The sequence below is a fragment of the Zootoca vivipara genome, chromosome 1, assembly GCF_963506605.1.
Source record: "Zootoca vivipara chromosome 1, rZooViv1.1, whole genome shotgun sequence".
NCBI classification, from domain to species: Eukaryota; Metazoa; Chordata; class Lepidosauria; order Squamata; family Lacertidae; genus Zootoca; species Zootoca vivipara.
The window spans coordinates 47,167,263-47,191,873 of NC_083276.1; the positions used below are offsets into that span (position 1 = coordinate 47,167,263).

At 43.6% G+C, this 24,611-nt stretch overlaps 1 protein-coding gene across 2 annotated transcripts in view; it reads right to left on the minus strand.

Moving 5' to 3' along the window:
* Positions 1-635: 635 nt before the first annotated feature.
* The window catches only part of RAD51B (RAD51 paralog B), a 305,547-nt gene continuing 281,571 nt past the window's right edge, over positions 636-24,611 (minus strand). The window contains exons 11-12 of one of the 2 annotated variants that reach the window (XR_009557519.1): positions 5,989-6,174; positions 636-1,237 (exon numbers count right to left, since the gene is read on the minus strand). Coding sequence is in view for 1 of the 2 variants with exons in the window: in XM_060273900.1 (XP_060129883.1) it covers positions 6,056-6,174 (119 nt within the window). In the remaining variant the exon portion in view is untranslated. Of the gene's footprint in view, positions 1,238-2,945; positions 6,175-24,611 lie in introns of those variants that run through there. The other variant, XM_060273900.1, reaches the window with a different exon arrangement.

Below are 24,611 nucleotides of genomic sequence, written 5' to 3' on the forward strand. Positions count from 1 at the left end.
TGCAAGACCGGAAATAGTGTCCCAGTTAGCGAACATTCCCTCTGTCTAAGAACGGAATCCGAACGGTGGAAGGGTGCCGGTGGCCAGAGGCCTCATTAGGGAAAGCGTGCCTCGGCTTAAGAACGGTTTCGGTTTAAGAATGGACTTCTGGAACAGATTAAGTTCGTAAACCGAGGTACCACTGTAATACTAATACTACTAATAGTACACTTCCTAGCGGTGAAAAGCTGCCAGTTAAAGGACCAAATACTAAATCTTGAGCTTGCAGTAACGACACCAGCAAGGGAATGGCCCCAACAGAGTTGAGCACTTGCCTCAAAAAAGAAAAGAGCCTGGCAGCTACAGCTGCAATTGCCAACCTTCAGTCCTGGAGATATTACACTGGCTAATAAGCAACATAGTTATAAGTATTTTGAGAAGTGTGGAGCAATTGCTAGTAGCCTACGTGAATTTGTTAAGGGAACTAAGCTGCTCTGGCATGTTCTTGTTGGTCCATGTTATTGGCAGAGGAATGTATTAGGCATAATTATTTTGTTTCACACCCAGGCTGGACATTCTCATTCCTGCCTCTTGAGAGATAGACTCTGCAGGCCTTTCCATATGTCCACAGCTGACAAACAATTCATGGCCAATTCATGTAGGTAAACTGAATTTCAATTACTGACGTTGATATGGTTGATACAAATCCTTCTGGAAGTTATTCACTAACCTGTGGCTCCTAATCAACACTTGTAACATCTGAACATTGACAGAACCTAATACAAAAGGACACAGACTGATTTATTTATTTTAATCGACAGATGCAAGACAAATCTTTGGGGGCTGTGCACATTGCTAGCATCTAGGCTCCAACAAGGCATCCCATCAAGTAACACAGTACATCTTTATGTGAGAAATGAGACAGGCCCGTTCCACAAAATCCCATATCCCCCATCGTGTTTAGGACTCTTGGTCTCATAAAAGTGCAAGCAACTTAGTATGAAAATAAACTCACTGTATAGCAGTGACATCAAGTTCAATTTGAGGCTGTGTCCCTTCCCCTTGCACTCCGTTTCACTTTGTTGTTGTTTATTTTCCCTCAGGACAAGACTTTTTATTTATTAGTACTGGATTTCATAGTGCTTACATCTGCCATCAGATCACTTTGCAGCTGGATCCTCTTCAGTACATTTATTTATTTATTTAAAAATGCATTTTATATACTGTGGGGAGAGAGTTTTGTTCCAGAGTTTGAATACTGTAAAAATAAGCAGTAGAAGGAAGAATATATTATGGTATCTTCAAATGCCCACTGCTTTCATCAGAGCTTGTAGCAAGGGTAATGATACTAGGCTCAAATCTTTGGACTTTGGGGTCACAAAGATAGGGTCCAGTTTGAAAGCAAGTCAAGTTGTGGCCTGTACTTTGACAGCCTTTGTTTTTGCTCTTTGTAGGTGCAAATTGTCAGAAAACTGCAACTTCCTGTTCAAACATGCCCTCATCTTGCATGACATTAGGACTCTAAACTTTAGAGCAGAGGTGATAAGGACAGAGGCTGGAAAGTGTGTGCCTGCAACTGAGATGAAACTTGGGACACCTGAACCTGTCGATCCACTCTGGCCCAGTGGGCAGCTGGTTCCACTCTGCAAGGCAAGGGTGCCCTACAGTTCTGGGGAGACGTCACAGAGCTGCTATAACTATACGATCTGTAAGATTGCCCTCTCATGCTTTTTGGAGCTGCATGCCTTCTGGAGCTGTGCTTTTGTTTTGATCTCCCTTTTTTGGTGCTTCTTTGAAGCAGACTTAACAGAGACCCTAACCACCTTGGAAATAAAGCCAGTGTGCCTCAAAGATGGCCAGTATAAAAGGTGCTGTGTTTCTCCCAAACTGCTGCACACCAGGGAATTTGTGAAGGCTGTGCCAGCTGCTTGGACTGATTTATTAAGGCAGAAGGCAAAGAAGTGGCCAATTAGGCGATTCTGCTCAGAATGAGTGTTGCAGGACTCACCAAACACAGCAGAGCTGGTTGGAGCAAAAAGATACAGTGTGCCAAACAGTTTAGTTAGAAGGCTCGCCAAACTTCCTGCCCTAAAGTTTTTTGCTGTGGCCTGGTGGAGAGTTAATCTCTGGCTATAGCCTTCTCCCCACTCACAAGAAATGGGCAGTGGACAAGGGAGGACAAAAACCTCATGAAGAAGACTGAGATTGGGGCAAACAAATGGCTCCAGAGCTTTTGTTTGGCTGTTTGAAGAGGAGCAAGCACAGGAATGAAAAGCTGAAGAGGCAAACCACTGGGACACAGGGAAACTCAGAGTTGTTCAGGAGGGAAAACACCGAGAACGACCCAGACAGCCCAAGACACTGGTCTTTAACTGGTGGATTGGGACCCACTAGTGATTTATGGACTGATTCAAGGTGAGTCACAATAGGAGCACTACCACCATGCAACTGTATGGTAACAGATTAAGAAATGGGTCCCCAAATGCATGTTTGGGTTAAAAGTGGGTCCTGGGTATGAAAAGGTTGAGGTTGAGGATGCAGTAGAGGATGAAAGAGAAGAGGAGACACAAGACAAAAGAAAACACTCACAGACCACTTAAATTGCCCAGCTAAAGGATTTTCCCAAGAGAAGAAAAGACCCAACCAAAAACAGCAGGGTAAATGAAGGGCAGAATGATTCCACCCCTTAAAAGAGGAGGCAAAAGGCCTCACCTGTCAGGTCCAAGTGGGAAGTGTCACCCTCACAATAAAATGTTATCCAGCCTAATAGAGCCAAAACATGTATGCACTGTACTGTAAACAGAGTTGTACAAGGCTTACAAAGCATTCTTCATGGAAATGACAAACAACAGAGCAGGAATGACAAGTAACAAAGACTGTAAAGGACATTTGCAGATATGAATGTAGCCTTAAGATTTAAAATGGGGACTGAATATTGTCTAGAATCTGAGGCATTGGGACTTAATGGGGGTGGGGGTGGGGAAACTGCTCTCCTTCCTTTTCAGCCAAAAATCTGCCAACAACTTGGTGTAATTTCAAGTATCTCACTCAGTTTCTCCATCTTTAAATACCAATATTTCATTTACAAAGCAGTGAAGGAAGGGATAAAACTTTAAATGATGAATGTTTATAAATATACCAGTCCCTTGGGTGAAATATCTCCAGAGAAAATGACAGAGGAAAATATTTAAGAGATTTGTCCTTGCAAAATCATAATGTTCTGACAGTACAGGAGAATCTAGTTAAACAACTCCTGCATTGTAGGGTTTTTTGTGTTTTAATTTTAGGTATACTCTAGACACATTCTCTCTTTCTGCCCTCCGCCCCCTGAAGATTTTAGGCTTACACAGACCTTGGTAGTTCCCTGGAGACCTAACCGTCCTTCAGTGGAATTTTCCTTGCCATTCAGCCTATTGTGCTACTGAAAGGTCTTGGAACTAGGCATGTGATCATTTGGGGGATGGGGGTGGGAAGAAAAGGAAGGGAAGAACTTCTGTGTCTCTGAATAATTCCACAAAATATTCATTGGTTATCTAGTTCAAATGATGTTCCTACTCTATCCAATTAAACAGTTAAAGGTAGGCTATGCCATCAAAACAGGAAGCTCCCTTTTCCTTTAAGTTACTCAACTGGTAACACAGAAGGTGGGGAGCATTCCCCCATTCAAGAACTAATTTGCATTTTTTTAAAAAAGTGGCTCAATGAAACAGAACAATGCAGTTGGTAGCTGTAGCAACAAGTTCTTTGTGACTGGAGAAGACAGCCAATGTGAGGATATGCTTCCAAAAGATTATCTTTGGATTGACACTATCCTGTCTACGTGTGCATTAAAAATAAAAACTCTGGCTCTATTGATGGCTTGAAAGACAAAGAGATATGGTTTCTGCTTAACTAAATAGGTTTGTGCCGAGTAATGGTCATGCGATGATATGTTGAGCTCTTTTGAACGCGCGGAATCCTCCCTCCCTGCTTGAGCAAAATAATTTCCTATTCATTTCAATGAAGGGGCAGTTCTGTTTTTCCTTTGGGTTTCTCTCCACTGAAATGAATGGGAAAAGTCTTACTGTTTAAGTTTGTAGTCTGGATCTTACTGTCCCGAATTAGCAAAACTGTCTGTTCCTCATCATTTTGAGAATACTCGGCACCTACACAGTAGCCTAGCCAGGCTGAGTAGTGGAGATATTTCTGCAAGAGATCTCATCTTAACCATGGTATCTCATTTTCACCTTACAGTTAACTCTCACCTACCAGCCAAATAGATTTGGCTTGCCTTACGCTGGGACTGAGGTTTTGCTCTGCAGGAACAGCCTACTGATATGGCCAATTTGCAGTTTCCACTTCAACACACTGTCTACTGCCATGGGTAGACAAACTAAGGCCCGGGGGCTGGATGCGGTCCAATCACCTTCTAAATTCGGCCTGTGGACAGTCTGGGAATCAGAGTGTTTTTACATGAGTAGAATGTGTCATTTTATTTAAAATGCATCTCTGGGTTATTTGTGGGGCCTGCCTGGTGTTTTTACATGAGTAGAATGTGTGCTTTTATTTAAAATGCATCTATGGGTTATTTGTGGGGCATAGGAATTCGTTCATTATTATTTTTTCAAAATATAGTCTGGCCCCCCACAAGGTCTGAGGGACAGTGGACCGGCCCCCTGCTGAAAAAGTTTGCTGACCCCTTGTCTAGTCCTTTGTAAAAACTAGTAGCAGATAGACTGTTTACACTCCCTTTTGTTGTTGTTGTTTAGTCGCTTAGTTGTGTCCGACTCTTCGTGACCCCATGGACCATAGCACGCCAGGCACTCCTGCCTTCCACTGCCTCCCACAGTTTGATCAAACTCATGTTGGTGGCTTCGGGAACACTGCCCAACCACCTCGTCCTCTGTCGTCTCCTTCTCATTGTGCCCTCCATCTTTCCCAACATCAGGGTCTTTTCTAGGGCGTCTTCTCTTCTCATGAGGTGGCCAAAGTATTGGAGAGCCTCAGCTTCACGATCTGTCCTTCCAGTGAGCACTCAGGGCTGATTTCCTTCAGAATGCTTTTTTTTTACTCGTTATTGAAGTAACGAAGACAATGTACTCCTTAGGTAGGATATTGCCTGGCCTCCTTGGAGTGTGTGTGTGTTGGCAGCTGTGTGCTTAACCAAAGTAAAAGAAGCAATCGAAGTGGATCCATTTTAAAAAGTAGGTACCTTCCCATCTGAACTTTATTGTAACATGACAGTTAAAAAAGTTCTCTTAACATCATCTCTGCCATAAACCTACTAGGTGATGATGGCCACTCTCTTTCTGCTCCATATCCGCAATATAGGGAAGATAATGCCGATCTACTGTACAGGACTGTTGGAGCAGTTACATCAAAATAATATCCATGAAGTGGCTATTTGTTACAGTGGTTATCATTAACTCATAGCACATTGGCTGCTGGACTGTGCCACCAAAACGGGTCTCCCCTTCATGTCCACATTTTTCTGCTGGTGACAGATTCAGGATGACATCACTGAGTGCTGAGTGTGGCTTGCATTGGCTGGATGTTCCTCTGCAAAACGGTCATGTGATTATATCCTTCCTCTCACATATGGGCAAACCTGTCATTTTTTCCTATTAGTTTGGTATATCCTTTGAATGACATTAGCTAATATTTGTATAGTGCTTTGAGAATGGAAACCAAGTAGTGGTGATTCATGTTGATCTTTTAGATTTTACTGGTAATGTGCTATGAAAATCATGCCGTACACATTTCGAAGGATTATGAAGTTCACTGCAGCTTCTCAGATCTGAGTAGGTGAGTTTTTGTTGCATCAGACAAGAGATAGGGATCAATATAAAACATACAGAAAAACGCACAACTATTAACCAAAGAAGGAAGTCGAGTGTACTACTTTCCAATATGCAAATGTTAATTGAGGAGAATGTGTAAGATTACAGACTCCGGAGTTTGTTATCTATTCAGAAAGTTCTAGTAGCCATCATATGGAACAGTTGCTTCAGACCAAGAAATAGTACCTACACTTATCAAGCACGTGACCCCTGTTCCAGCTGCTTGCAGTCCTGCATATTGTAACTGCTGATATGTACTAGTGAGTCTCATTTAAAGCCATTTCAGGTTCATTTTTAAAGGTGTCTTTCCTCACTTTTATGGCTTGCAGCACTGGACTTGTTCCTTCCCAACCGCAATATGGCTGGTCCTTTTGATCTGAAACATATAAGAAATAAAACCAGTTTCAGTGACAACATGATGTACTGTGCACAACTGGGTTTTTTTAAAGCAAGTTTGAATGATGGCAATTCTGCCTACAAAGAGATACTAGATTCTTGGCCCACTCAGAAATCAGCACTATCTAAGACTGCAACATATTGAATTCTCCTGTGTTAGCTAGTTTCCATGTGCTTCCTTATCTATCTTCTGCTTTTGATCAGTGCATTATCATTTTTGCAAAGGCTGATCAACTGCTCCAAATGCTTAAAACACCAGATCACTTGGCAGGAAGTTCACCTGAAATAGCATCAAATAAAATGAAAATGAAAAACTAGAACTGTGTTGAACAAGACACTTCGTCCATTTTGCATGGCTGTTCTCTTCAACACTTTTGGCAACCTATACCTGTAATAACCTGAAATAAGATGAATATATTTATTAGTCAATTTCCCCCCCCCCCAAAAAAAATGACACTCAAGGCAACTTTTAAAAATGAACATTGAAACCAATGATAAAACAGCCCCAAATACACAAATAATATATTAAAAAACAGATCCAACTCCATCCCAACCTGCTAAAATTAAGACCCAAAGGCCTGTGAGAATAAGAATAATTTTGCTAATGATGGCACCAGGCATGTCTCCCTGGGGAGATTACTCCATAAAAGAGAGGCGCCACCACTGACTGGCAACCCATATGCTATAGTATGCAAGTCAAACTACATTATTACAATTGACCTCACACCAGGCACCAAAGTAAAGGGGGATGCTTAGAAGTGCAAGCTTCTTCGTGAGTCATGGCATCTAGTATTAAAGGGGGTTAAATTCCTCAACGATAACACTGAGGTTAAGAGGAACAAGCTAAAATTTAGATATCGCACTGATGATGATCTAAGCAACTTCTCTGTTCATGAGGCAGACTTGTGGGTGGGAACTGGCACGTCTTTGTTGAAATGGATGGAACTTTGCTGATTTTTATCAGCTAAGGATGTGGACCCAGGTATGTTCACTACATATCTCAGCTCCCAGAGAATACGTGCTGATGGCAAACAGCCCTCTCTGCTAATCTATCCAATCTCTGTATTAGAGATTTTCTGAAGGCAAAAGTATTTACCGTACTAAGGTTGCATGGAGCCAGGAGATCTTAAAGAAATTTATCTTGCAGCCTTTCATCAAACTGCCCTGGTACTACGTTCAGTATTACAGGGGTTTCATCCATCTTGAATTTTACAATACTGGCCTGGTTTAGATGATAATCTCCCCTGGTCATCTCCCATGTGGAAGATTGCAACATCCTTCTCCACCCACTGGGCACAGTTGTCCTGACAGACATATGTGCAGGTTTCAATAGCATGTATGTTCAGTGTAATGGATATCTCAGGTGGATAATATGGGAGCTGACCACACAATCTTGGTCTGCACATGTTGTCTTTTATGCATGCCAATGCCGTTAAAATGTTATACTCATGCATGGTGGGCTTGGAAGTGACCACTTGTGCTCTGGGCCCTTGCCCCTCTTGACTGATAAAAGCTAGCAGGGAGGGGACAACTGGCTGGACCAGGGAGATGCCTGGACAAAGTTCTTGAGTGGGTATCCAGGCACTGTTAGAGGAAACTGATTTTCTAAATCCATTTTAATTGGAGTTTTGGCCCAGAAACTACTTTGGACGCCTGTATGATGAAAGAGACAGGGGAAATATGTCCCTGTTAATTCTCCTCTCCCTCCCAGTGGCTTTCAATACCATTGACTACTGTATCCTTTTGGAGAGGCTGTCTGAGTTGGTCGGTCGGTGGCACCTCTTTGTAGTGGTTCCAGTCCTACTTGGATGGTCTTATCCAGAGGGTAATCCTTTGGGGGAGTGCTTTTCGACCCCGTGCAACCTTCAATGTGGGGGTTGTCAGGGTTCGATTTTATCTGTTGTGCGGTTTAACATCTATATGAAACTGCTGAGTGGGGTTATCTGGAGTATTGGAGTACATTGTCAGCAATATGCTGATGAGACACAGCTCTGCTTCTCCTTTACATCTGCAGGTGTGGCAGTGGCTGCGTTGGACCATTGTTTTGCCTCAGTAATGGACTGAATGAGAGTCAACAGACTGAAGCGCAGTCCAGATAAGACTGAGGTACTGTTAGTGGGCAGTCCCCTAGACCAGATGGATGAAAGGTTGCTTGCTGTTGATGGGTTTATACTGCCTCTGAAAGAGTGGGTACACAGCTTCAGGGCACTTCTGGACTCTTCGCTGTCACTTGAAGCTCAGGTGGCCTCAGTGGTGCGGAGTGCCTTCCATCAGCTTTGGCTGGTGGCCCAGCTGCATCCCTTAACTGGTTAGGGATAGCCTAACTTCTGTTGTCCATGATGTGTTAACTCTAGGTTAGATTACTGCTATGTGTTATATGTTTCAGAAACTTTAGCTGTGCAGAATTCAGCCATCAGGTTGCTTGCCGGGGCAAGATGTTTTGAGCATATTATACCGATCCTGGCTCGGGATTAGTTTCTGGGTCTGGTTGTGACCTATAAAGCCTTAAACAGATCTGGACCACAACAACACAAGGACCACCTCTCCCCATATGAACTGATCCAGACATCATCATGATGATGAATTTGTATACTGCCCTATACCTGTAGATCTCAGGGCGGTTCACAACATATAATTACAATATTAAAAAACAGAACAAAATCCTTATATGAGGCCCTTCTTCATGTGCCTCCTCCACGAGAGGTCTGTAGGATGGCAATGTGAGAATGGGCCTTTTCTGCGGTGGCTCCCCATTTGTGGAATGCTCTCTCCAGGGAGGCTCAACTTGTGCCTTCATTACATATCTTTAAACACCATGCGAAAACATTTCTTTTCAACCAGGCTGATTAACATGCTATGACTTTTTGTTTGTGTGTGTGTGGGGGGGGTTATTGGTTGGTTTTTGTTTTTGCTTTATTATGTATCTTGTATTCTCACTTTGTATTCTTCTCTTGTGAACTGTCCTCCTAGCTTCACATGAAGGGTGGTATACAAATTTAATCAGTAATAATAATGTAAGTGGGACAGACATATTGAGTGGGCAAGGGAGGAAAGCAATTGCTCTTCACTTGACAGATCTGCTGAATTATCCAAACATGGCCAGTACATGGCCTGAGGTGCAGTAGGAAAGGTGACTGCTCAAACTTCCCTTGGAGGGAGATGCTGAAGCCTGTACTAAAGCTACCCTCTAAGATCATCCGCTCACAGCTATTGGCAACTAAGGGTAGAATACCAACCTGGAAAAGCATTCAGTTCTTATCAGGAGAAAAATATTCCAGGTGATAGTGAATGACTGCAGATTACATCTCTTTGTTTGGAAGACAGCTTAGTCTAAAGAGAAATGTTTGCTACTAATAATTGCACTGCAAGGTGACATAGACCTAGGCAAATATGTGCTGCAGCATGCTGGATTTCTTCAGCTGATCATTCAAACAAGCTCCATTGTATTGCTGAAAAGTAAAGTTCCCCCAAGGCCCCCCACCAGGGCAACATGCACCTAGATGAGCTCATCGCTATTGTTCAGGAACAAAGCACTGAAGTATGTCAATAAAGCTGGGTAAAGATGCTGTTTAAATGAAAATGCATAGACTCACAGGGTGTGTGGTGAATCTAATAGTGAAGCCATGTGTCCACTGGAAAGTTGGGGAGAGGGTAGCATGTGGACTCTGCAAGTGTGTTTAAAAATAAAAAGAGAAGCACTTGTCTTCTTTGCTGTCCTCTCAGCATTATCAGCCATATCACCAGCCAGTAAGACTATGAGATCATCATACTAGATTAACTTGTTCTTGACCAAAGTACCTGGAGTCTAGCAGCTAATCTGAAACTTTTGCCTTGTTCAAGTATCGGAACTAATGTTTCGACATATTGCTAGCAGTGCCACTGTTAAGTAGGGATAGCTGTAGGGCAACTATAACCCAAAAGAGGGATCAGAATTCTGGTCTACTGAAGAGTTCTGAAATAAGACTTTTTCCTATTGCTAAAACACTGTAATGGGAGCATAGCTGCTAAGTTATCCCTTTTTTAAAGGGGATTTCCCCTTATGCTGAATAGGCTTCCTCGCGAGAAAAGGGAAAACTTGGCAGCTATGAATGGGAGTAACCTTAGCAATGAGCTTAATGTCCTTCCCACTGGAAAGTTGTAAAGCACATTGTTTTTAAACACCACTGGGAAAACAACAACAACAACAACAACAACAACAACAACAACAACAACAGATTAAATCTGGAGAAGATTCCTAAGCTGGTTGGGCCAGGGAGAGAGACACAAGAGACAAAAATAGAACACAGGACTGCTTGACCTATTAGGTGTCACCCAATGGTAATTTATTATTGTAAGCAAGATCTCTATCAGAATGTTAACATTTGCTGTGGGTTCTGTTTTTATCTGTCTGTGGGATAAAGAGGCTACTCTGAGATCGTAGAATAAGACGGACTCAGTGACCTTTTTATGTGCCTCAGTTTGATTGCTCTAGTTACAACCAGTGGGAAAATTTATCCCGCTTCAATAGAGCCCATTAAACTGCATCTTGCAAAACCTTTACCTGTTTATTTACGTAATTAATTTTTTGGCAACCCCAATCCTCTCTGTTACAGTCTGCAACAAACTCAGAGGCATAAAACCCCCAAACTTATTAAGAAATTTCTCTGATGCTGAGATGCGTGGCGTTTGGTAGCCGAGTCATAATAAAAGTATACTGCATGTGACCTAACCATTGGTTATGTGTATGCAATGATCTCACTCCCACATGCTTGCACAAATGACTGGATTACCTCCTTCCCTGCTCCCCAGTATGAGCAGCAGTGAAGGCTTTAGCAGAGCAGGGCAGCCACTTAAGCAGTTAAGCACTCACTTTAAGAAAAAAGCTTTCTACGTACAGTAATTGCCCTACCCATGTGAATAGAAAAAGACTGCTCTGTCAATGTGGTTTCCTAATGTATCTCAATCCTGAAGTTTCCGGGACTTACCGTATGTAGCATCTGATCTCTGACATACTCACTTGCTGTTCACACTGAGAGGTGGTGTGTGTGTGTGTTGATGTATAAAGAGCTATTGACCTATGGCTTGCATGGGGGAAACTGGTGCATAATATAGAAAGTTCGTGCCAATATAATAAGCTACTCACTTGGATGTAAAGAAAACCCAGAGGAACGTGCAAGATAAAGTGCGGACTGCACAAATATTTCAATGTACAAATCATATGGAAATCTTGCCAGGATATACTCTAAATGTGTGCACAAGCCATGAAAATGTTGGGGCACAGTACTCTAAGGAAAACTAAATGGTCTAAAAGTTTGGAATTTGGGCAACATATTAAGACTTAAAGAGGACCCAAGTGGAAAATCATTATGGAAAACCATATACAGGTAGATGGATCCAATGAGAAAATGACATTTGCTTTCTGGTTAGATGAAACATGTGGGAACTGGGGCATATGGTATTCACGAGACATTACATACTGTCCATGCTAGATGATTCAGCACTTTTTATTCCTTTAGCTCAGCTCCAGCATAGGCTACAATGGCTTATGAAGCCAATAGCCTTGATGCTTGCTTGGAAAATCAAACATACGAGTCTTTTGATGCTTGCTTTGACAATATGATAGGGCTGCCATACATCCGGATCTCAAAGGTGTAAATGACGTCCGGGGGAAATTTCTGAAATGTGGTGCTTATTTCCTGTTTCTTAGGCAGGTCAATCTTTGTAAAAAAAATAAACAAAAACTTCCAAATACTTTGGGGTTTCCTAAAAAGAAGCTCAACAATTTTCGGGGTGTCCTGGTTTTTACTTTTTGAAATACAGCAACCCTACAATATGATGAGGGTCAAGGTGACAAGAGTAGACAAAAGAGAAGAGAAGAGTTTGGATTTGATATCCCGCTTTATCACTACCCGAAGGAGTCTCAAAGCGGCTAACAATCTCCTTTCCCTTCCTCCCCCACAACAGACACCCTGTGAGGTGGGTGGGGCTGAGAGACTTCAAAGGTCACCCAGCAGCTGCATGTGGAGGAGCGGAGACGCGAACCCAGTTCACCAGATTACGAGTCTACCGCTCTTAACCACTACACCGCACTGGCTCTCTGAATTAGAAAGGTGGCTCTTTCTAATTTATAAAGCTTTTCATACAGTATTGCAGGCCAGCTCTGAAAGGTTCCCTGAGCCCTCCGTGAGCACTGTGTACTCATGGTTTATCTTATCTTGAACATACTTGCACAAAAATGCAAGGGTTTGGCAGGGCTTAGGCTCTGCAGCATGCACTGGAAAGCCTGGCCCAATACATGTTAGAACGAGGATTAACATTATCTGAATATTAAACCTGGCCCCGTTTAGAAATGTATGAATAAAACACCAGAAAAAAATGGCACATTATCAAAAGTGTTTTATGTTAAGAAAGAAAAATGCTTCACCATGGCCCAGCCTAATTTGCCTTCTTAAAGCACAATTCTAACCATGCTTACACAGAAGTCAGTTTGACCAAGTTCAATGAAAGTATTGCTAGACTGGAGTTTACAGGTCAAGCCTACAACTCTTACACAGGGCCCACACCATGTCATCTTTATCAAAATGCCAGTCCATACTCTTTATTTCCTCCTTTCCTTTCAGTTTAATCCAGATTTCCCCTTATATGGAAAACCCATTAAGTAAAAATAAGCTATTACAGTATACATCTCTAGTCACTGTTGGTGTAGAGCAGGGGTCAGCAACCTTTTTCAGCCGTGGGCCGGTCCACCGTCCCTCAGACCATGTGGTGGGCCGGACTATATTTTTTTTGGGGGGGGGGATGAACAAATTCCTATGCCCCACAAATAACCCAGAGATGCATTTTAAATAAAAGGACACATTCTACTCATGTAAAAACACACTGATTCCCAGACCGTCTGTGGGCCGGATTGAGAAGGCAATTAGGCCGCATCCGGCCCCCGGGCCTTAGGTTGCCTACCCCTGGTGTACAGGCTCATTAATACAATTTCGTGGGGAATGGGCAACAACAACAACCACAACAAATGAAAGTGGATGCTCAGAGCCTCCAAGTGTCTCTATTTTCCAGGGGCAGTCCTGGATTTACAGTAGCTGTCCCAGTTTCTGATTTGATCCCGGAATGTCCCGCTTTTCCTTAGGATGTCCCTATTTTCATTGGAGGGGATGGATGCTGTTCCCCTCCCCTGCAAAGCACAAGTCTCCATTTTGCCAATCGTGAAGCAAGATTGATACCTAAGGGCTGGTAACATTTGCTTTTGTGCTCTTCTGGTGTCTTTCTCCGTTTGTCTTTATTTATTTAATGTGCTTGCACAGGTACACAAATACCAGTGTGCATGACCAGAATGGTCAAGTGTATTGAGGAGAGGGCAAAATACGCAGCCCAGATACGTTCCTTCAAGCGCCACCTACTGTGTGGACAGTACATGGATGAACAGCAATGAATATCCATAACTTGGGGGGGGGGGGAGAATGTGTGGAAATTAACATGCCAGTCGTACACACACTAAAAATGCATCTGATGATGCATTTGTGACTCAAAGCCCTGTCTGGAGGTACCCTTGCCCCATGGTACATGTGCTTAGGATCACTGCCTTAGTAAAAGAATCATTCAGCACAGTATATTATGTTTAATAACACTTTACTGTATTATAAATGTCTTTTCTCCATGGTGTAAGACAGTATTCCACAATCTGGCATGGTTTTTCTTCCTGATTAATTATGCCATTTCCCTCTCCAAAAGTCTGTTGAGAAATTTACTCTTTTATATTCCTTAAGTCTTTGCACAAGTTCACAGAATCATAGAAATGTAAAGTTGAAAGGGACCCCGGGGCCATCCAGTCTAACCCCCTGCAATACAGTGGTACCTCAGTTTATGAACACAATTGGTTCCGGAAGTCTGTTCATAAACTGAAGCGTTCATAAACTGAAGCGAAATTTCCCATTGAAAGTAATGGAAAGTGGATTAATCCGTTCCAGACAGTCCACGGGGTACTTAAACTGAAGCGTTCATAAACTGAAGCGAACTTTCCCATTGAAAGTAATGGAAAGTGGATTAATCCATTCCAGACAGGTCTGCGGAGTACTCAACCTGAAGCGTACTTAACCCGAAGCATGGGTGTAATTGGTTCCGGAAGTCTGTTCATAAACTGAACCATTCATAAACTGAAGCGAACTATCCCATTGAAAGTAATGGAAAGTGAATTAATCCGTTCCAGATGGGTCCGCGGTGTTCATAAACCGAAAATTCATAAACCGAGGTTCCACTGTACAGGAATCTTTTGCCCAATGTGGGGCTCAAACCCATGACCCTGAAATTCAGAATCTCATGCTGTACCCACTGAACCATCCCGGTGCAGATTCAACACATTCTTTTCAACATCGCTGTGGAAAAAACACACAGAAAATACAGATACAGTATAAGCAGTTGGTTGCTAGCTGTAAATGTAATTCTGGTCATTTGAACTAAGTTATATAAAGAAGAGTTTGGGTTTAAGAGGCATACTCCTGGATGGATGAACTGGTAACAAGCACTTGCCATTTAAAAGCCCCACACAGACATGCCAGTTTTAAGTAATACTTCTGAGAGAGACCAGCTACTCCAGCAGAGGATTTCCAGGAGCAGGAATCAGGAAATGGTTAAGTAAAAGCAGGTGGAGCACTTTGAGAGCAAAGCAGGAAATAGCAGTGTGTCTGAATGCATTCAAAAGAATGTCTCTCCCCCTCAGCCTTTGGGCAGCTGCAGTGACTAGCTATCCACCCACGCCGCCTCCTCCTCCGCTGCCCTTATCTCTATCGGCCCCTGAAGACACACAGTCTTGAAGGCCACAAACACCATTGGCCTGAGTAATCCTCTGCAATTCTGAGCCAGGCCCTGGGAGCATTAGGAGGAAGCTGCCTGGAAGACAGAAGAAACAAGAGACCCACCCAGTGCATTAAGGGCTGAAGGAGCAACAAAACACCCTGTCAGTGCCAGAAGCTGTTCCTGAAATAAGCTGCCTAAAGCCGAATGCTCCCAAAAAACAAAACAAAACGAACAATCCAGAAAATTATAACACATTTGGAACAGGCTGTTTTCAGTCTAACAGGGCTTTAAACGTAAGGAATAACTTTCTTCTAAAAACAACGGTCTCTGAGATGGAAGCCAGGAACTGTGTGGTTTTTTTCCTGTTTGGAATATGTTTTCTTTCTAATAACAGTTTAGAATGACAAATATTCAATTTTCGATTCGACACCTTTATTGGCATATATATAAAATATAAAAACAAAGACAAAACATATAAAACATATAGATCATTAGTATAAATAGTAACTCTACATTGTACAGAAATAATGGTGAGCAGGAGGCGGAAGAGGCACACAAGGGATCCTCAGCTATCATTGTTGAAGGCTAGATGTATTGATTTTAATTACATAAATTCTGGACAAGTAGTGGGCCATAATTCTGGTAATTTCGGGGAAGTCATCCCTCAGCAAGAGCTGGACCACTGTTTCCTTGTTGGGAAGGGTTCCAGGTCTCATAAAGGATAAGAGGGGGCCAAAATCAAAAAAATTAGAAAGGGGACAGTCCAGAATCATGTCAAGAGGGAATCCACTGAGAAGCCTAGTTGTCTGAGTTTGTTAGAAATATTAGAGAACCATATACAGCTATAGCTGTCTTTCAGAAGATAGGATATCAAGCTATCTGGATCGGTATTAAAATGGATTTTTAACCAGTATTTAAAAGTAATGATCCAACCTCTTGTCTCAAGAAGGTGTTGGCCCAATTCTGCACAGAGACAAATATTCATAGTACAGTCGTACCTCAGCTCCCGAACGCCTTGGGAGTCAAACGTTCCAGCTACTGAACGATCGAAAACTGGAAGTGAGTGTTCTGGTTTTCAAACGTTCTTTTGGAAGCCGAACGTCCGAAGGGGCTTCTGTGGCTTCCAATTGCCTGCAGGAGCTTCCTGCAGCCAATCAGAAGCCATGCTTTGGAAGTCGAACGTTTTGGAGGTTGAACGGATTTCCGGAACGGATTCTCTTCGACTTCCGTGGTACGACTGTAACTGATAACTGTTACATGCATCAGATGACAGGGCAGCAATTGCAGCAGCAGAAGCTCCCAAGTTCTAAATATCTTGCTTTCCCCCCTCAGTTCAACTGCACAGGTATTCATTGTAAAGTCAAGATGGTTGTGTTCCATTATTATGAAATTCGATATGGGGAACCTACCTTGTGAGAAATTTGTCTAACTTTCAGAGAAAGCCAATTAAACATGGTTGAATTAGTGTAGAATTTTTGCTTCAAACTTCAGACATTCCACTGTTTGCAACTGACTTTCTGCCCCCGAACACCAGTGTTCATGTCTCTCTTGGCCATCTAAGCTAATGTTTTTTTAAAAAGAAAAGAAAAGAAAGGGGATATTGCATGGGTGAGCCTTCCACTGCTTCAAGGTTCACTTTATATTTCCAAGCTTTTGTCTGTCATTGTACTTGTCAAGGCAGGAGGCTACCAGGGCATGGATCCCTGTGAGAAAGCCATGCGGGTCCAATAATGGCCACAGCTGGCAATCTAGGTGTAACTGGAAAAATGGGACTTTGCTTACTGTGAACTTACGTTCCCAGTGACACATGGAGGGTAGTCCTCTCATTCTCAGGACTGCTCAACAGGCAAGATCAAGAGTCTTCAAACTGGTCCTCATCTGGGGAAGGATCCTATGTCTACCCAAGATGTCACCCATTTGAGCGATGCCACCCAAGTGCATGAGCCTTTTAAGAAGTTGCTTTATCAATTGCCAGGATCCAACCCTTCCTCACCTGAGGTGTCAACAGGTCTGTCAAGAGAATACAAAGATAGACCGTGGCTTCTTTAAGAACTTCATTATTTCCTAAGGAGGACGAGAGCTTGCATCATTCTATATGGCACGGACATGCTCTAGAAGTTGTTGGAACAGGTTATCTGCCAGGGAGATTTCACTACCCAGCTTTAGCATGGAATTCTGCTTTCTATGGCCCAGGTCCAGTGCCCCTTGCTTGCTGTTACATGATGCTGTGCTTCACACTGCAGACTTCTTGGCAAGGACTGGTGTGTCTGTGTGCGTGCGTGCTTTATTGGTAGTGGTGATCGATTGCAGCCCAAGGACTACATGTAAATTTTATATGCCATGTGATACATGTGTAGTCAGTTTTTCCTGTCTGGAAAATAGCTGTTGTGTAATTTCTGTTCTGCTTTTCCAGCCATTGAGTGCACCCATTAACTGCTCTCACATAGCCAGGGGCCAGGAGCCAGGGGTCCCACTCATCTAATTTTTACATGCTCAATAACCATGCAGCTTTCCTAGCAGGCTGTATTCTGTGGGCTCATCTGTTTCTCCTCCCAGCAACAAGAGATATCTGTGGTCTCCCAGATGTTGCTGGACCACAACTCCCACCATCCCTGGCAATTGGCCATGCTAGCTGTGACTGACGAAAACTGGAGTTAAACAACATTTAGAGGGCCACAGGCTCCCTATCCCTGCTCTGCACCTGCAAATGGACACCTTGCCCCAGGGGCAAACTTTGGTAATTTTTGATAATAAGGCGTCCTGAGTGAGCCCAAAATTTGGCGCCCCCAATGGGTCTTTTCAGTTATGGATCTCCTTCATTTTGTGGCTCCTCAGCTCAGCACCCTGTGCCAGGGAACTGCCCGTACCGCTCTAAATCTGACACTGCTCATTCACTTCAGTACAATGTCTCCACTCTCTGGGTAGTTTAAAGGTAATGGTAAATGGACCCCTGACAGTTAAGTCCAGTCATGAATGACTCTGGGGTTGCGGCACTCATCTCACTTTACTGGCCAAGAGAGCTGACATTTGTCCTCAGACAGTTTTTCCGGGTCATGTGGCCAGCATGACTAAGCAGCTTCTGGCGAAACCAGAGCAGCACACGGAAACACAGTTTACCTTCCTGCCAGAGCACTTGCACTTTGACATGCTTTCGAACTGCTAGGTTGGCAGGAGCTGAGACGGAGCAACGGGAGCTCACCCCGTCGCAGGGATTCTAACTGCCAACCTTCCAATCAGCAAGCCCAAGAGGCTCAGAGGTTTAGACCACAGCGCCACTCGCGTCCGCTGGGTAGTTTAGGAAGGATCTTTATGGTGTCTGCGCCTGATGTAAGGAACTGCCAGTCTCACTGCCGGAACCCTTGAATAATGTTTGGTTCTCTTCTCTTGGGTTGGGATAACTATCTAATCTCAGTTTCTCCCTCTTTTCCAGAGCCCACAGCTATGATTGAGGTCAACACTCTCTCACTCTCCCAGTAAGTACCACAGATCTCCTTGAGGTTCTTGTAGAAGAATCATGGCTTAAAGTTTGAGAACAAAAGCTATCTTGCAATTGCATGGAAAATGAGTTCAGCAAAAGGTAGCAGACCAAAAAAAACCCCCAAAACTTCTTGCTTGCAAAAAAAATCCCAGATTGTGCTTCTGCATTGGGACAGTTCACTTTGTGTCTATTCTGACTTAAAAGAGGCTTTCAATAGACTTTGAATGCAAGGACTAAGGGAGGGTGAGAAATTAGAAAACCTTTCCTTAAATCTTTGCCCTCTTCAGAGCAAGCACAGACATGGAGAGAATGGAAGATATGCATGAGAAGCTCAGTACCTCTGACCTTGTGACCTTTGAGTCCTGTATTCCAGGAAATATATTCTTCCTTTGCCTTGCCTTGCCTTTTTTAAAATGTTTGTATTTACTAGGCCCCTCCTGGGATCCCCTTGCTGATGATCCTGTCTTGTGGCTTTAAGGGAACACAGCTATTTGTGGATCAGCATTCAGACAACATGGTTAAACATTGCAACAAAACGGTTAATTAAATGTTTATGAAGTCTCCCACAGTTCTTCCAGGGGAAAGGCAAGCAAACAACATTGTGTAATTCAGACCCATCCATCCACTTGCCTGAAACTCTGTGACACAGTGAAAGATTATCTTGCATTAATCCTGGTTAAGTTAACTCAGTCATTCTTCACTCACTACAAGGCAAAGGACTTCATCAGAATCCTGCCTATCCAAACATTTGTTTTGCCCATTTCAGAAATATATTTTTTTTAAAAAAAAAACCTGCTAAGTGAATTTTTTTTTTATGAAACCGCATTTGCTTGAGAAACAAGTAGCTTTTCAGACTATATGCTTTCAGGTATGTCAAAATGGAATTGTTCTGCCATGTTGCCCATATTAATTTTTTTGTTGCACATATGACAGTGGACAAACAGTTTTTCTGGGATTTTGAATAATTTCAGGAGGTATCTGTTAAATTTCAAAGAAAAACTTCAGAAGTGCAACTCGTGTAGAATTGAATATATTATGGAACATGGCTTCTTCTTCTTCCTTAGCTTGCTCATTTTACCAGAAATGAGATTTCTACACCCAGAAAAATGAGAGTATGTGAATCAATACAGTTGTACTGATTTTTATTTTAGTTATTACACTGCTGTAGACTCAAGTCCTGTTGCTGATCTGCAGTTATTGCTCATCCTCCAGCCTTGAAACATTGATTATAATCATTTTGATGAGTAGATTGGCATGCTGATAATTTTCCACAGTTGCTTCTATATCCTATATTGCGTCCTTACGTAATATAAATATTGCTTGGCAAGGTTTATCGTTTATTTGCATCCAAAGGTATTAGAATGCTAGGAGGAATCATTATTAATTTCTTTCCACTGCAGTCTCAGCAATATTGCAAAGCTGTGGTTTGCACCACTCATGGTTCGCATGGTGTGCAAGCCAAACTATGGTATACTGAGACCACAAGGATGTGCAGGCTCCTGGAGACAAGCCTGCAGTACTTGCTCCTCTCAAGTTCTTTTTACTCTGTACTGTGGAGCATGTTAATTTTCCACACAGCTGAAACATTGTCTTTTATATGGTTAAATAAACATAATATTCTGAACTGCATGAAAGGAAGGCCAAAATAGACATGAAGTGGGAGATCCATGTTTTGTTTTGCCTTTTGTTTTGTGTGCGTGTTAAATTGGGTTTCTTGTATTGAGAGAAAGGGGTTAACCCTTCCCATCATTCTGCTTCCCCAGATAAATTTTCCCCAAGTTTCCTCAAGTTGCTATTGGGCACAGGATAGAAAAAGGTATCTGTATTTATTATTGATTTATAAAAATATTTATATATCACAAACCACACATATATGCAATGAAAACCATGTACATATTTAAAATCAAACATCAGCTATTACAGAAATCTAAATTATTAATTGCCTGCACAAGCCTGGCAGCATATGAAAGTTTTCAGCAGACATTTAAAGATTAAAACAAGAATCTCTATTGGCTGAGCATTCCAGAGGACTGGGTCAAGGACAGTAAAAGCTCAGTTTCATGTTGCCATCAGATGACCCTTGCCAACTCGGAACAACCAACAACACAGCCTTATCTACAGTGCCCTGCAATAATCCATCATTGATCAGGTAGTATCCAGTCAGGCCCCATGAACTGAAATAAATCCCACAACACTGGGTTCGATGTTGGGTTGGACATGTCAGCAGACACTGGCACAATACCAGTCTCTAAACCACTGTGGAGCCAAGCAGCATTGTCTTCCAAGTGTTCAGCCAGCTTGGGAGACACTGTGTGCTCCAGAGGTCTGCCCTCCTTTGAACTACATGGAACAACTCTGCTGGGCGTTCCCTTGATAATGCTGTTAGGTTGGGTAACTCCAGGATAAACTGAAATTGTCAGAAGGGACAGACTCGCATTCTGTCTTTTAACACTATTTCCAAACAGAATGCTGCTGTGACTCCAACAGCAATGCAATGGAGGCAGCAAAGTAGGATCTCTTTGCTGTTCCCTCAGCCATGTGGTAGGCCCAGTTATAAGCTTGAGCACATGCTTGGTTGGTTCTAGAGGGAGATTTATGCCACTTATGCTTCAGCCCTCATCCAGTCTGTTCCATTGACCGTGATAGAGCAAAGTGAGCTTTACCGTGTTCAAATGAGTCCACAGGAGTGAGACTAGGGCCTCAGCAGGATCACCTGCTCTATCCATCGGAAAGCCTGTCAGAGCAGTCAGGAATCTATCAGATTCCACCAGTCTCTTGGGAGCGGGGCATCCTAACTGGTCCCCCACCTGGGAAGAGGGATTGACTTTGGAGGAACAGCACAGAGGAAAGAGTTAACACCCCCTCAATTGCCGCAGCCTCAGTCAACTCCCTCCCCTGCCCCTGCTTTTGGGCTAGGAAAAATACTTCCACATCACATTCAGTTTAACCAGAAACAAACACTCCAACAGTTCCTCCTTTCACTTCCAGTTCCTGGGAAATCACTGCTCTATTTTGTCCTTTAGTGAAATTTGCAGGGAGGGGGAGAGTTGTTGTTTTTTTAAAAAAAAATGCTACTGTACTCATATATCCCCCTCAAATCTGCCTATATGGGCAGCAGACATTGCTGAATGTGTTTTAGTTGCAACTTTTATATAACCAACCCATTGTGAGAATAAACACATTTTTAAAAAAGGAAACTGTTATATTAAACTAACCTAACACAACTATTCCAGAAGCTAGTGTGGGACAAGATATTGCCAAATGCATGACTATAGCACAATAAAGGCAGAGCTTTATACCAGAGGGATGCAAGATTGACTCTATTTTCATGGGGGAAATGGGTGGGTTGTGGAATTATGCAAGAGAAGCAGTCTGTTGGATGGCCATCTGCCATGATGATGTAGTTGAGATTCCTGCATTGCATGGGGTTGGACTAGATCAGGGTTCGGCAAACTACAGTCCCCAGGCCGGATCAGGCCCACCAGGGTTCCAAATCCAGCCCACCCAGCCATTTAAGAACCCACTACGAAGCCAAGACTCCAGGTGATGGCGACGGGAGGAAGAGGACGAGTGGCGGCCAATCAAACCTCTGCCTAGTTTACCTCAGTGCAGTGTGGGGACGTCTCTGCCAATCAAACACTGGGCCTGGTTTACCTCAGCAGCTGTGCCGCACTGAGGTAAACCAGCATGTTTGATTGGCAGAGACGCTGCCACTCGGTCTCTTCCTCCTGCTGCCGCCACTGCCCTGGTGCTCCTGTGGGTGCCGCCGCTCTGCATCCCCGTGAGGGGGCGGCAGTGGCGTTCCTGGAAGGGGACAGCTGGCCTGGGCTAGGGCTCGGGGCCGCCGTGGCGCTTCCATTGGTGGCTGACGTGACGATGGAGGATGATGAGGCCAGCGGTGAAGTGGCCCAGGTGGCAGTCTTCACTTCCGGGGAGCAGGAGGACGAAAGGGTGGAAATGCCTGCATGGGGCAGCAGCTGTAGGTGAGGCACCAGCAGCTTGTCCTTGTCTCCATCTCTGTGCTCCTTGAAGAGGTGCACTGAGCAGTGAGCGCCACACTTGGCCAGCTCCTGCAGGCTCCCAGCTTCCGAGGTGCCCAGCTCCCGCGAGCACGCCAGCCAGCCCACTCTCCAAACTTCCCGTCCAGCCCCCAACAATGTCTGAGGGACAGTGAACCGGCCCCGTTTAAAAAGTTTGAGGACCCTTGGATTAGACGGTCCTTGGGGTCCTTTCCAACTCTACAATTCTGTGATTCTAAGTAACTAGGTCAGCATAAGGAGTGAGCTACAGAGGTCAGTTTGTTTTTAATACGATTTCTCTTTTTTATTCTTAATAAAAATTCATATAATTTGGCTGTTGGGTGCTGAAGTGTGGTTTTGCAAAACACTATGGTTCGGATCACAGGGACCCAGGTGGCGCTGTGGTTAAACCACTGAGCCTAGGGCTTGCTGATCAGAAGGTCGGCAGTTCGAATCCCTGTGATGGGGTGAGCTCCCGTTGCTTGGTCCCAGCTCCTGCCAACCTAGCAGTTCGAAAGCACGTCAAAATGCAAGTAGATAAATAGGAACCGCTACAGTGGGAAGGTAAACGGTGTTTCCATGTGCTGCTCTGGTTCTCCAGAAGCGGCTTTGTCATGCTGGCCACATGACCTGGAAGCTATACGCCGGCTCCCTCGGCCAATAATGCGAGATGAGCGCGCAACCCCAGAGTCGGTCACGACTGGACCTAATGGTCAGGGGTCCTTTACCTTTATGGTTCGGATAATATCCCACATACCTGGCCACTGGGCATATGGCGGGCAAAAAAGGAGTTTTCATCGAGAAAAGAGCAGGCTGCATGGAATCCTAGGGTGGGAGAGGCAGCTGGATGCTAGCCCTGTTGTCCTGAGTAAAGTGAGAGGAATCTGGCTAGGAAACACAGAGTGCATTGTCTTGGGAGCCTGGGTTTTAGTATTTTACACTTCTGTCTGTGAGCTATAGGTGTAAAAGGGAGTGGTTGTGGCAGTGAGTAGCTGGCCGGAGGCAGCTGGCCAACCCTACAGGGCAGTTCTGCAGCAGTTGCACAAGGAAGGCCATCAGTAGCTCTCTTAGCCTTTCCCCTTCCATTACAGAACAAAGGCTTGTTCTTGGTCTACAGCTTGAACCTGGGTTTGGACCTCCTTCTGATCAAGCCAAACCATGGCTCAGCACTGAGCAGCACAGCAGCAGGAGAACCTGGGGAGGAAGGCAGCAGCTGCAATATCCCCCCCTGCAACCCGCGTATTACGTGTCTATAAAATTTTCTTTGGGAGGGATGAGAAAGTTTTTAATTTATATTAAGTTTTTTTTGTTTCAGGGAAGGTTGATTACACTGACAGGAGGAATAAGAATGTATTTCTATGCTGATAGTTCCACCCTTGCGAACTTGAGCTCTTAAATCATCTGCTTAAATATGCATGTATGCATTTCTCTTATGTTTTTGCCACGTGCAAAGGTTGGAAAAATAATCTGCGTCTTAAGTAAGAGGGGGGAAACGGAACAAAAACAAACAGCAAGCAAAAGAGAAAAGAGAGAGGACGTGCATACAGTGAGAAGAATGTCAAGAGTTAATCCCTGGTATAATACACTGGAGGGTAAATTCATGTTGTCAGAGGAACAGTTCATGCAAGATTTATGTGCCCCCCCCCGAACTTTAAGGTAAACCTCAGCCAGCGACTGCTGCATTCCTCATAAACCCCTAGCACAGCCCGCTGCTGCTTTTCCAAACTGCTTTCTCATTATTCAATAGCACATTTTTCCACAGCATTCTGCTCTTGTTAATACTTGCTTGCTGCAATTTTTTTTTTAGTTCTGCAGTAAAAACACCTGTGTTTTATTAAGACTCAAAGATTGTGTTCGCCTCCTTATTTTGACTGCAGTGGCATTAACCCTTTCAGAAGCATGCTTTTGAGGGCTGCTGCTGAATCCAAAAAGAAACACGCTTAAAAAAAGAATGGGCCATCAGAGAAACTGACACAGGAAAGCATGGTTTTGTGTGGGGCTGGTGTGTGTGTGTGTGTGTGTGTGTGTGTAAGAGAGAGAGAGAGAGAGAGAATATTAATTACCTTGTGTAACTATGGCCTTGTGCAATGCTTGCTGCCATATCACACAGTGAAGCATGGGTGAATGAAGGAACCCAAAAGT